This window comes from Papio anubis, chromosome X (assembly GCF_008728515.1).
Source record: "Papio anubis isolate 15944 chromosome X, Panubis1.0, whole genome shotgun sequence".
Lineage (NCBI taxonomy): Eukaryota > Metazoa > Chordata > Mammalia > Primates > Cercopithecidae > Papio > Papio anubis.
In genome coordinates this window covers 18,111,886-18,124,469 of record NC_044996.1, presented here as the reverse complement: position 1 = coordinate 18,124,469, position 12,584 = coordinate 18,111,886, and the positions used below count along the sequence as shown (strand labels likewise).

Genomic DNA, 12,584 nt, shown 5'->3' with positions numbered 1-12,584 from the left:
TTGGGAGGCCGAGACGGGCGGATCACAAGGTCAGGAGATGGAGACCATCCTGGCTAACATGATGAAACCCCGTCTCTACTAAAAAAAAATACAAAAAACTAGCTGGGCGAGGTGGCGGCGCCTATAGTCCCAGCTACTCGGGAGGCTGAGGCAGGAGAATGGCGTAAACCCGGGAGGCGGAGCTTGCAGTGAGCTGGGATCCAGCCACTGCACTCCAGCCTGGGCAACAGAGCGAGACTCCGTCTCAAAAAAAAAAAAAAATGTTCTGTAACTTATATAATGACTAAGTTATTAATACATGTATTTTTCATGAAATAAGATCCTTAAAAAAACATATTTTTGGTCAAAATAGGGGTTTTTTTTTCATGTAATAGGAAATCCAGAGGTCGGCAAGCAGAATTGATGACAATGGCTTCATGATGTCATCAATGTCCAGGTTCAATCATCCTTGGAGAGAGGCTTTTATCACCATGGTCACAAAAACTTACTCTACTTTCAGCCACAAGCTCATGTTAAAAAGAGGTGTGTGTGTGTGTGTGTGTGTGTGTGTGTGTGTGTGTCTGTGTGTGTTTCATACTCAAGTCTTCTATTTCTTAACTTTCTATAGTATTAGGTGGGTGATTCTTTATGCTATACAACCTCTGAAATCAGCCTCTTCTCAAAGAGCGGGAAAAAGCTATCCCCAGAGCTTTGGCCATAATTATCTCTAGATGAGAGTTACAGTGGAATCCAAAACTTAAAACGCCACTCTCCAAGGGCAAATTTACCAGAGCACAAAGTGCTCTTGTCAATGACAGACTGAAGGGAGGAAAACTATGCACAGCACTCCCATGGCACAGCAATCTGCAGGGTGAGGGTTGTATGGCTTTGGGCTTGTTTTGTTCTGCTTTTAAGACATTACAAAAGAATGTGTAGTATCAGGCTAAATGTCCCTCCGCCCTCCAGGCTGCATGTATGAATGTGTCAGAATTACTGACTCTTCGAGTGGCCACAGTGTTGTATGTTTGACCCAATAGTAAGCAGACTGAGATCGCTAAAGATTTTTAGTTCCATGCCTGATTGAATTTTATAAATGGCCTAAAAGGTTGTATGGCAATGGGGTTTAAAACTCTACGTTGGCTGGGCGCGGTGGCTCACGCCTGTAATCCCAGCACTGTGGGAGGCCGAGGCGGGCGGATCACCTGAGGTCGAGAGTTTGAGACCAGCCTGATCAACATTCCTTACTAAAATTACAAAATTAGCCAGGCATGGTGACGCATGCCTGCAATCCCAGCTACTTAGGAGGCTGAGGTAGGATACTCGCTTGAACCCGGGAGGCAGAGGTTGTGGGGAGCTGAGATCGCGCCATTGCACTCCAGCCTGGGCAACAAGAGTGAAACTCCATCTCAAAAAAGAAAAAAATATATACATCAGTATGGAGTTCGTTGAAAGAAATGAAGGCCAGGCATGGTGGCTCACCTCTGTAATCCCAGAACTTTGGATGGCCAGGGCAGGAGGATCGCTAGAGCCCAGGAGTTTTGAGACCAGCCTGGGCAACACAGTGAGATACCGTGTTTAAAAAAAAAAAAAAAAAAAAGACAGAGAGAAAGATTAATTAATTAATTAAAAATGGAAAAGTATTTTCTAGACCAAACGTAACACAACATAGCATTTAATTTAAAATATTCCTTGGCAGCATCCTAGATAGGTTTTGGCTTACCTACTATTTTGTGGTGGTGGCAAGAGTTGGGGTAGGAAAGAATTCAAGTCAACAAAGATTCATTGAGCACCTACTTTCCCAGCAAGACATTTTTATTACCTGAAGCTAGTCTCTTCCATTGTCCCTCAAGCTCACTCTGCTCAGTCCTACCACAGAACCATCGTGTGTTTTGTTTTCCCTGAACAATCACTATGATTTAGATTGTCCTTGCCTCTCTTCTGGGCCTATTCACAGCCTATCTGTCTTTCAGTGTTCAGCTTAAGCCCTGTCTCCTCCAGGAAGCCTCCCCCAACCTCTTCAGGCATAACACACTCTCTGTCTCTGAACACCAATGCTCTGCTATATATTTTACACTTCATTGTCCACTGGCTTATACTGTCAGTTGCCTCATCACCAGCTCTTATCTCTCTCCTGTGCTCCATAACCATACTGCCAACTACTTGCTAGAAATCTTCAGACCTATGACTCGGTGCACCTCTGCTCAAGTACAAAACAGTTCATCATCTTCAGTACCAATCACCCCCCCAACACAGACACACAGAGAGACATGCACACTCAACCTCTGCCTCCTCCTATCTTCTCTATTAACAGAGTTCAGCACACATCAAACATTTCCTATGTCTAAAGCACCATGTTAGGCATATGGAGACAAGACGGTATACAAAGATGAGTAAGTCCCCTTGACTTCCCTGTCAAGATGAGTTATATTCCTCTCTTTTCCTCCCACCTCTCCAGAGCATCCTGTATTTAGCTCTATCACTAAACTTATCATATTGTATTCTAATGATGTCTTTCTACAATGGAGTATGAACACCCTGAAGGCAAAAGCCATGTCTTATGCTTCTCCACCACACCAGTGTCCAAGACAGAGATTGACGCCCTCATTAAGAGAAATCAACCTTTGTGGGCTGGCTAAGTGCATGACACTGCATGCCATTAAGGAGCTCACCATCAAGCTGGACCTCTAGACTTGGTATTGTTCTCATCTGTTCCCTTATCCTCAAAAGTAATCATCAGCAAGTTTTTAAAATTTCATTTCAACAGTATATACTGCATCCATCCACTTCTCTTCCTCCCCACTATCCCCACAGCAGTCCATACCACTATCTGGATTGCCTGGACCTTAGCAGTAGCCTCTGCTAGTTTCTCTACACCCTTGCTGGTTATTCCCACCACTTCCCTGAAATACATCCCCCACGTTACCTCCAGAAAGATCTTCCTAAACCATGTTATCCCTTGCCTAAAACTTGACATTGACACCACCTCTTAATGTAGTTCCAGCTCAAGGTCCCATTCCTTATCGTCATGCATCTGATTCTCAACCCAAATTACCCCACCATCCACTCTTACTTCCATGCTTGAACTTAAAAATTTCCTCTAATCTTCTTCTCCCATTCAGAAGCTTCTTCTGTCCTTCAAGACCCAATTCAAGTGCTTCCCCACTCCTTATGTTATTGTTAATCAAATTGTTTCTTCACTGTTCCCACAGCATCTTACTCAGTCCTTTGTCTGTGTTACTTACTCTGTCCTGGCCTGTAACAGTTAGTTGTGCACAAACCTGTGTTGATTACTAGACTGTAAGGTGCTAGGGGACGGCGTCTATGAGGTATAGATTGTTATAGACCCCCTGAGTGCCTAGGAGGTACTCAGTGAACAAGCTGAACAGAATTGAATTACCTATCCCATAATATTCATTCATTTTACAAATATTTACTGAGTATAAACAAAACGAACGGTCTCTGCCCTTGTGGTATTTACATTTCTAATGGTAAAATATAAACAGTAAATGAAATAAATAAGTAAATGTGTATTATGTTAGATGGGGAAAAATAATAAGCAAAAAAATTTAAGCAGGGAAGGAGGATAGAGGGAGTGGGGATAGGGTTAAATTTTCTCCTGGGTGACCAGGAAAGGCCCTCCTGTGAAGTGGACAAGTGAGTGGACCTGAAGGAGGTGAGGGAGCCAGCCGTGCTGACAGCTGGAGAGTGTTTCAGACAGGGGGACACCAAGTGAGGCAGGAGCCTGTCTGGCACAGGCAGCCAAGAGACCAGTGTGGCTAAAGTGGAATGAGTGAGGGGAAGAGAGATGAGAGAGGAGGCCAGAAGGGCAATGGAAGGCCAGATCCTCGAGGGCCTTGGAAGCTATTGTGATGACCTTGGCCTTTTCTTTTTTTGAGATGGGGAGCCATGACAAAAGTTACATTATTATTATTATTATTATTTTGAGACAGAGTCTCGCTCTGTCACCCAGGCTGGAGTGCAGTGGCACAATCTCAGCTCACTGCAACCTCCACCTCCTGGGTTCAAACTATTCTCCTGTCTCAGCCTCCCAAGTAGCTAGGACTATAGGCATGCGCCACCATGCCCAGCTAATTTTTGTATTTTTAGTAGAGATGGGATTTCTCCATGTTGCTCAGGCTGATCGTGAATTCCCAACCTCAAGTGATCTGCCCGCCTCAGCCTCCCAAAGTGCTAGGATTACAAGCATGAGCCACTGCGCCCGGCCCCAAGATACATTTTGAAAGAATCACTCTGGGTACTGAGTTTAGACTGGATTACAGGAGTGACAAAAACAGGGGCAGAGATGCCAATTAGGAAGCTGCTGTCATAAGCCAAATGAGAGAGGTTGTTCCGTACACTACTAGTTCCAGGCCTTCCCTGACTAGCACTCATTTCCTGGCCCAAGCAACTCAGATCTGTCCTTGACAGTTGGGTTAGATGCTTCTAAGGGTTACCTAAGTGCTCAAATCAGAGCTGGAGCTTGCCACATGAATCCTAAGCTGAGTCCTAAACCAGAGAGAATATAGAAGAAATTTTAAAAAGAAGAGCCCTAAGACCAGGACAAATAACCTGGGGCAGTCTATAAGGGAGTGGCCGGACTGCTACAAGGAATCACAGTGAGGGACATTATAAGGAGAGTCGTCAAATTGAGGGTGTGCTGTTCACTTCCCAGGTCCCCTCAGCAGTGCTTGGGATTCCTGGACAAAATTACTGCTCCTTTCAGTTTTGCAGATAAAGACACTGTATCAGGGAACAATGTTAGAGTGAATCTGGAAAATCTTTCAGGGATCCTGTCAACAAAATTAAATCAATTGAAAGATGTAGTGAGAGGTAAAAATCGTCTGTGAATATCATCAAAACCAAGGAAATTCCAGGCAAAGCCTGTGGAAATACTCCAGGGCTCAACAGAACCTTCTTGATACCCAGTAATTAAAAATGCTAAGAAGTCTCCATATAGGTATATAATTATAAGTCTGCTAGTAAACATGTTCCATTAAAGGAGATATCCCTTTTAACACAACACAGAACACAGAAAAGTGTGCAAATTAATTTTATCTTAAACACTTTAGGAAAAAGCTCCTAACTCTGGTTATCTGGGGGAGGGTGCAAAGAGAAGAGGAACTTTCATTATCTACATTATACAGCTGACCCTTGAACAACATGGGCTCGAACTTTGCAGGCCCATCCCATTTATACCTGAAGACAATGAAGATGAAGATCTTTATGATGATCTACTTCCACCTAACTAATAGTAAATGTATTTTCTCTTCTTTATGATTTTCTTAATAACATTTTCTGTTCCCTAGCTTACTTTATTATAAGAACACAGTATATAATACATATAACATACAATCAGTAAGGCTTCCAATCAACAGTAGGCTATTAGAAGTTAAGTTTTGGAGGAGTCAAAAGTTATACATGGATTTTCAACTGCATGGGGGCTCAGTGCCCTTAATTCCCATGTTGTTCAAGAGTCAACTGTATATTTCCACAACGTTTCGTTTTACTTACAGTGAGCCTATAATTTTATTAATTAATTAATAGTATCAATTTTGAGGCATTGAAAAAGCAATAAGATTTCTACAAAAGAAATGATGCGATGAGGAGCTAACCACTCAAAAGAGCCCTTGTGTAAATATTTTTGAAAAGTAAAGAGATGCAGTCATGTGAATAACTAAATACTGTTTTATGTGTATTGTGACATATTTTTATGTATAAGGGTTTGCTGGGTTTTTTGCAATATCAGCGGAGCCTATCTTCTTAAACAATATAGGGCAAGTGAATTATCAAAAGAACTCTAAGGAAAACTACTAAAGAGTGGCCAGGCGCAGTGGCTCATGCCTATAATCCCAGCACTCTGGGAGGCAGACACAGGAAGATCACTTGAGCCCAGGAGCTCAAGACCAGCCTGGGCAACATAGGGAGATCCTGTCCACAAAATGTTTAAACATTAACTGGGTGTGGTGGCGTGCACCTGTAGTCCCAAATACTTGGGAGGCTGAGGCAAGAAGATCACTTGAGCCCAGGAGGTTCAGGCTGCAGTGAGCTGTGATAGTCACTGCACTGTGCCTGGGTAACAGAGCAAGACCCGGTCTAAAAAAAAAAAAGAGAGAGAGAAAGAGAGAGAAGAAAACACTACTGAAGAGCAATTCGATGTCATTCTCTGGCTACTGTTACCAAACAAAGGTAAACAGTTAGCAGTATGCAGTGAGTTAAGGGCAATCTTGTTCAGAATCAAAGTGGCCAGCTTCCTGCAGCCCTATCATTATCATCTCTCATGTCTGAGGCATTTAGTCTTAGGTCTGCTTACAGGGCTTAGGGCTAAAAAAAGGAAGTTAGCACATGGCCTCTCTTATTATTGGATTCTGCCATGGTAAGTTTTAGAGTAGTAAGAAGGACTATGTACTATATAACATGGGCTAGAATTAGTAGACATAAAGGGATACAGTTAGGGTGGACCAGTTGTCTGAGCTTTGAATTCCTTTGCTTTTTTTATTTTTCTGCTGCCTTAATGTAATCTAAATACAATTTGTTTCAAAATATCTAATCACAGATTTTTCCCAGTTCTGTTCTACTCTTATTTTTGGCATACACATACAAGTATAAACAGTTTCTGTTAACCAATTAAAACTACACAATTTTCAGTAAGAATACCAAGAAAGTACAAGAGTCACAATCAAAAAGGCTTTTAAAAACTTCACTTACCACTGGATTTAATTTCACGGACATAATTACTGGGAAACCAGCCTGTTCTCCCATTTAATGTGCCTTCCCACCAGCCTCCTTCTTCAACTCGAGTGACGTAAATGATGTCCCCCTTACAAACTGACAGTTCATCCTCATTAGTCTGCTTAAAGTTGAATCTTGCTTTTACTATTAACTGATGACTTCCATTTTCCGTCATCTCCTAGAGAAACAAAAGCCACACCAGATTAAGCACTCATCTAAATAAGGCAGGGGTAGAAATGATATGGATTTAGGCAAATAAAGTGGAGGAAGCAAAGACAAAACCCCAAATCCATCTCAGTCCTGAGTTTTTAACTTAGGAGTCCATGAATGGGTCTCAGAGGGATTAATAAATCCCTCAAAACAGTATATAAGCTTTGGCATTTGTGAGAATGTGTATTTTGAAGTGGGTCACAGCTTTCATTTTTCTCTCCAGACCCCTCCCCATTATCTAAAGATTATCTATTTAACTAAGCCAGATAACAAAGTAGAGTGATAAGCTATTCCACCGTGGATAAGCTATTCCACCCTGCCTCTACTCAACACACAAACAGTCCACATAATTATATAACTAAGATGTACTAACCTACCCTCCATAAAAATCTGCCTCCCATCTCCTAATTACTAAGGATATCTTAATTTGGCTAAGACTTATTTATATGCAAAGATCAAATACCCCATAGTTGCCTAAGTCAGGAATTCTTTTTTCCATTTTTTTATTTGTATAGATTTAGGGGGTACAACTGCAGTTTTATTACATGTATATATGAAGTCAGGAATTTCTAATCTGTCATGTATAAACTGGACTTCCTTTCTGAGGGTCACAGACCCCTTAGAGAATCTGATAAGCACAACAGATCTTTGTCTAAACGAGTTCATACACATGGGCTTTTGTATACAATTTAAGAGGGTACCAGGGTGTAGAGCCATAGTGCTCATCAGCCTTTCAAAGGATCTGTGATATAAAAAGGTTAAGAACCACATACTCAAATGCTTTGGAAGTAATTGGTCATAATGTCTCACTAGAAGTGGGTGGCTTTTGACAGGAAATAAAGGTTTCACCCAAAGAGTAGAAGATGAGGCATTTCCTCCCAAATAAAAGCTCCCAATAAGACCAAGTGAAAAGGCAACTGGGAGATCCCAATATAGAAGCTCATCATAGACTGAAATTTAAAATCAGGCCTTCCTCATTAGGAATGGAAAGAGAAAAATAAAAATGACAATAATAATGAGGATACTGATCAATATTTATTCATTGCCTACTATGTGTCAGGCACTATTTAGTTCTAATAAAACAAAGGATAGGGAAAATAATAGCAAATTGCCATCAGAAAGTAGCCATAATGACTTCCGTTTGCATAGCATTCTCAGTTAAGTGACTTGCCTAATTCTTGTAAGGGACAGAGCTGGAGCGTCAATCTGGATTTTTGTCCCCACCACATGCCTTTGATTTGCTCCTTCGGACCAGCCTGAATTGGTGCTCAGTTTATAATTAGTTTTCTCAGTGATGCCCAAAACAAACCGGATGGCTGTCTCACCACATATGGAGATGCAACTAGGATATCAATCTAATTTTATGGATTTTAAAACAGACGGAGAATTGGGGACTATACTTACCACTGTCTTTGACTGCCTTTGCAGCCCTGAAACTGTGCTAGAAACTGCTCCCTGTGGGTTTGTCTGAGAATTATTAGCAGTACTAAGAGAAGAGGAACGTCCACATGGTCTTTCTGATAGCTGATCTGTGAAAAGAGGAAAAGGCATGTTAAAGGAACCACTCAGGTCAGAAAAACATCTACCACATAACATTATCTTTCTCGGGATACTATCAGAGGCATCCTGGCTGTAATTCTAACTGTTATCATCATGAACACGGCAAGTGTTTTTCAATCCCCCTTCCCTTTTTGGTGGCCAACTTCCTGTTCTTAACCTTACTGGCCATTGTGCTCCAGTAGAATGAAAAACAGCGACAGAACCACATTTTCTCTTAACCATTTCCCTACAACTCTTCCCTCCTGAACCAGTTGCAACACTATGCCCTCTTATCCAAGGCAGAACTATATTGGGCACCAAACAGCTGTTTGTGGCTCTTATTACTTTGAAATATTTCAAATTTCTCTCTTTGTTTTTTGGCCCATAACTCAGTGGCTCATTTCTTACTCACACGTAACAATATGTGTGGCATATATAATGTAAAATCTCCCTGATGTGTGTGGGGCAGGGTGGAGAATGAGAGTGAAAGAGAAGGTGTGTTTGGGAAAGATGCAATCTTGATACTAGAATAATTTTTTTTAACAATCAGATTCAAGAGTCTTCTCTTCCTTGAAACCTTGTGAAATTCGACCAGGCCAGAGCTGAGCTGGATGTTTTCAGTTTGTTGAAAGTATACAAAAGAGAGAAGCTGGCTTCTTGACAAATTTAAATAAGGGTTCTTTTCCTCTCCATTTATTTTTAAAAGATATAAACTGCAAAAGTCTAAAGCCCAAACATTCCCTAGGCGACAAGCTCAGTATCCAAGTAATTTCCTTGATGCTGTGGGTTTTAACTTTCACCTCCTTGTATTTTATAAATATCTGTGGCAAGGGAAGAGACTGTAAAACTTGCTAGGAGAGTTTGGCAAAGGAACGTATAATTTGTGTGGCATAATGTTAGAATTACACGATCCTCCCTGACTAGAACTGGATAGTTGTCATGTGTGTTAAATATAGTTACTTGAATTAGCTGTACTTTCAGCTATACGCCATGCAATAGCTCAAAAGCATTTTTTTTTCCAAATAGCAAAAGAACAACTTTGGAGAAGTATTTTTACATGTATTGCTATTATATACAGCTCTTTGGACTAAAACTATAATTACTTGATAGCTTCCTAGATGCTCTAACCTATTTGGCACTTGATTATATTGTCTGTTCTTGTCCTCTAATTGTTTCACATGGGTAAGTTGAGTCTCCTTAAATAGACAGTAATTTTCTCAAAGGCAGGGACCATAGCTTTGACATTTTTTGTAGCACCTGGTGATGCTGGCTACACAGCCTCTTGACTCTCCAACAGTTTAAGCAGCAAGCCTCGTGCTTGGGCATAAGGGCTCGGTAGTCAGTTAGATGTGGGTCTGAATCCCAACTCAGCCACTAACTTTCTAGTTGGGCAACTGTTGGCCTGACTTTCCTTATCTGTAATATGGACCTAATAATAATAATACCTGCCCCCAGTGTTGTTTCAAGGATTGAATGAGATCACCTGTGGCTCTTCTGACAGCCTAGATCCAGGGCAAGAGCTCAAAGCATTTTAAGTATGATTATTACTATCCAGCTGTTGGTTAAATATTACACCAGGGATACATTCTACATGTATCATCATTTTCTTCACATTTACTAGCATTTATATTTAATACCTCTAGTGTGGTAGGTGTTAAACATTTAAATAAAATATATTATTTTCACTCCCTATGAACCCAAGATTTCATTTTTGGTGCAAGGCTACTGAAGGGTTCCTTTACATGGACAAAGGCATACAGAAAACAATGAGAAAAATATGTCTCTAGTGGGGAAAGGGAAGTGACGGCTGTATTTTGTAAACTCTATGAAAAAGGGAACTGGTCTTTCCTTTTTCTTTTCTGTTTTTTTATACTCAGTTGACTATTCAGAGCTTTGAATGGAATAACTTCTTGGCTCTTATCATTATATTAAGGGCATTAGAATAACATCTATCATAGGTATGTTTTAAATCCTAAGCTATGAAAAATTCAAGCATTTGACATTTGTTGGGGTGTATTTGGGGGAGCAGGGGGGAAATTTGCATCAAGAGAACAATCCTGGCCAGAGTTGGCTCCTAGGGTAATCACAAACACATGGATTCAAAAATGTCACCCAGAACACATAAATCACAAGCCCAGCTTACCTTCTGTTGCTTTGTTGACAGCTAAGAGAGTACTCAGAACCTTGCAGAAATTGACCCCTGAATAAAGGTCATCAGGATCAAATACCTATGAGAAAGGAAAATTGAAACTGTAAGACACTACAAGTATTCAACTCAACAAACAAAACTATCAAAAGGCCACTTCCTCCAGCTCTCCGGAAAAAAAAAAAAAAAAAGTGCAAAAGCCAAGACACAAACCTCCGTATACCTTTGGGAGAAATGAGAGCAGCAGCTGAGCTGCCTAATGACATGTGGCAGGCCATCAGTGAGTCAGAGCAAAGCAGTAATGGGAAATGAGAGCCAAGCTGAGAAGGCAGCGCCCACCAGGAAATGAACAGCGCATACTCAGACCCACTCTTCTGACCTGAATGTATCAATAGTTTCAGCCCAGTTACAGGAAGCTCACATGCATGGGTTACAATTAATGTCCATCACCTACAGAATGTCCTGGACAGTCCACAAATAAGGAGGTGGAGCCTTTTTGACATGCTTGCATCTGTACAGTTTATTAGCTGTGCCTAGTTGAGTCATTGTCAGAAGTGCCTTTTTCTCTGCTCTCCTTCCTCCCCACTGCCACCCGCTGCATCCCAGCTGCCTAGGATCCCAATTCCATGTTGCCCAAACTTTCTGCCCAGGTCTGCCCTTCGCTCCCAGCTTCAGTTCCCAGTTTCTGCTGCTTGACCTTGCCCCTCTCAGCTCATCATGAGTTCGAGTATTCGCCTGCCTGGGCCTATGGGCTCTTCCTGGCTTTAGATGACTTTTCCAAATATGACCTCTAGCCTGTGTGATACTACTCAACTCTTGGCAAAAAACACATTAAGTAAATACATTTCACTTTACCAGTCAACTGTCAATCTGATACGCTATTGTCCCCAGTGAAGATACCAATCAGATGTTGTTGTTTACAATGCAATTTAACTGTTACCTTTGAAATGTAGTCAGTGTGTTAAAATATATTGAATCCCAAATACGTATATTTGAAATTAGAAGTGTTCTCATGCACAGGTACAATCTATTAATGTACCAGCCAACAATGTAAATATGTATATCTGTAGGTAACCAGATGCCCACTTTCTGGATGGAAATGCCCCTTCTAAAAACATTTTGTTCCCAGATGTCTAGGAGTCTCCTAAAGAAAACAGATTGCATCATTTTTTCCCCAAATGTGGTGACGGAAATAAAATGTACCTTTTTATATGGGACATGATTGGTAATGGGCATAGGATTTTGAAGGGTCTGTCTTCCCATTAGGTAGAGGCATTTGTTCCATTTTTAATCTGCATATTTTCTGGGAACCATATCAAGACAAATTTCTATCTTTTTTGTACATGTTCTTGAAAACCTATAATCTGTTTTTAGAATGAAAATATGTAATATCAATTTTTTCACGTTTTGGGGGGTCAATAAAGATACATGCAAATGCAAACCTACACCAATCTGCCTATTCTAGGATTCACCGCTTTATTCATTTAATCAATGAATGTTTTGCATTCAAACTTAAAATGACCAAAAAGCCCAGTTGCATCTAAAAATGAGACATTAATATATTTCTGATAAAAGAGTAATACTAATATTACTAAAGAGTTAAACAACAACACAATCCAAATATATTTCTGAATGCTACAACATAAAATTCAAAGTTTTCCAGAAATACATGGACAAGAGTTCTGTTTTAGTTTGTCAAAGCCTGGGTGAACAAGAGGCAATAGACTAGAGAGAGTGTCTAGTATCTCAGGGGATTTCCGACTTATTGAATCTCCCTTAGAACTGATCAACTGGGAAAATGTTAATGACATGTATGCCAAAATAGTAGCAAAGCAAAAAAATTCACTTGTTTTTAGCCCACCGGTCCTAATGGGAGTGTGCATGTGTGTGTGCATGTGGATACATGTTTTGGGTGGGTGTGGTAGAGATGAGTAGATCTAAAATAACAAGCAAAAGTCAAATATTAGCAGAATAAGGCATG

General features: G+C 40.7%; 1 protein-coding gene across 8 annotated transcripts in view; it reads right to left on the bottom strand.

Moving 5' to 3' along the window:
- The window catches only part of ARHGEF6 (Rac/Cdc42 guanine nucleotide exchange factor 6), a 119,150-nt gene that overhangs the window by 75,615 nt on the left and 30,951 nt on the right, over positions 1 to 12,584 (bottom strand). For all 8 annotated transcript variants that reach the window (XM_031660866.1, XM_021932724.2, XM_031660864.1 and 5 more), the window contains 3 exons: positions 10,601 to 10,685; positions 8,323 to 8,447; positions 6,685 to 6,886 (listed from right to left, as the gene is read on the bottom strand). In XM_031660866.1, the coding sequence (XP_031516726.1) occupies positions 6,685 to 6,886; positions 8,323 to 8,447; positions 10,601 to 10,685 (412 nt within the window). The remainder of the gene's footprint in view (positions 1 to 6,684; positions 6,887 to 8,322; positions 8,448 to 10,600; positions 10,686 to 12,584) is intronic.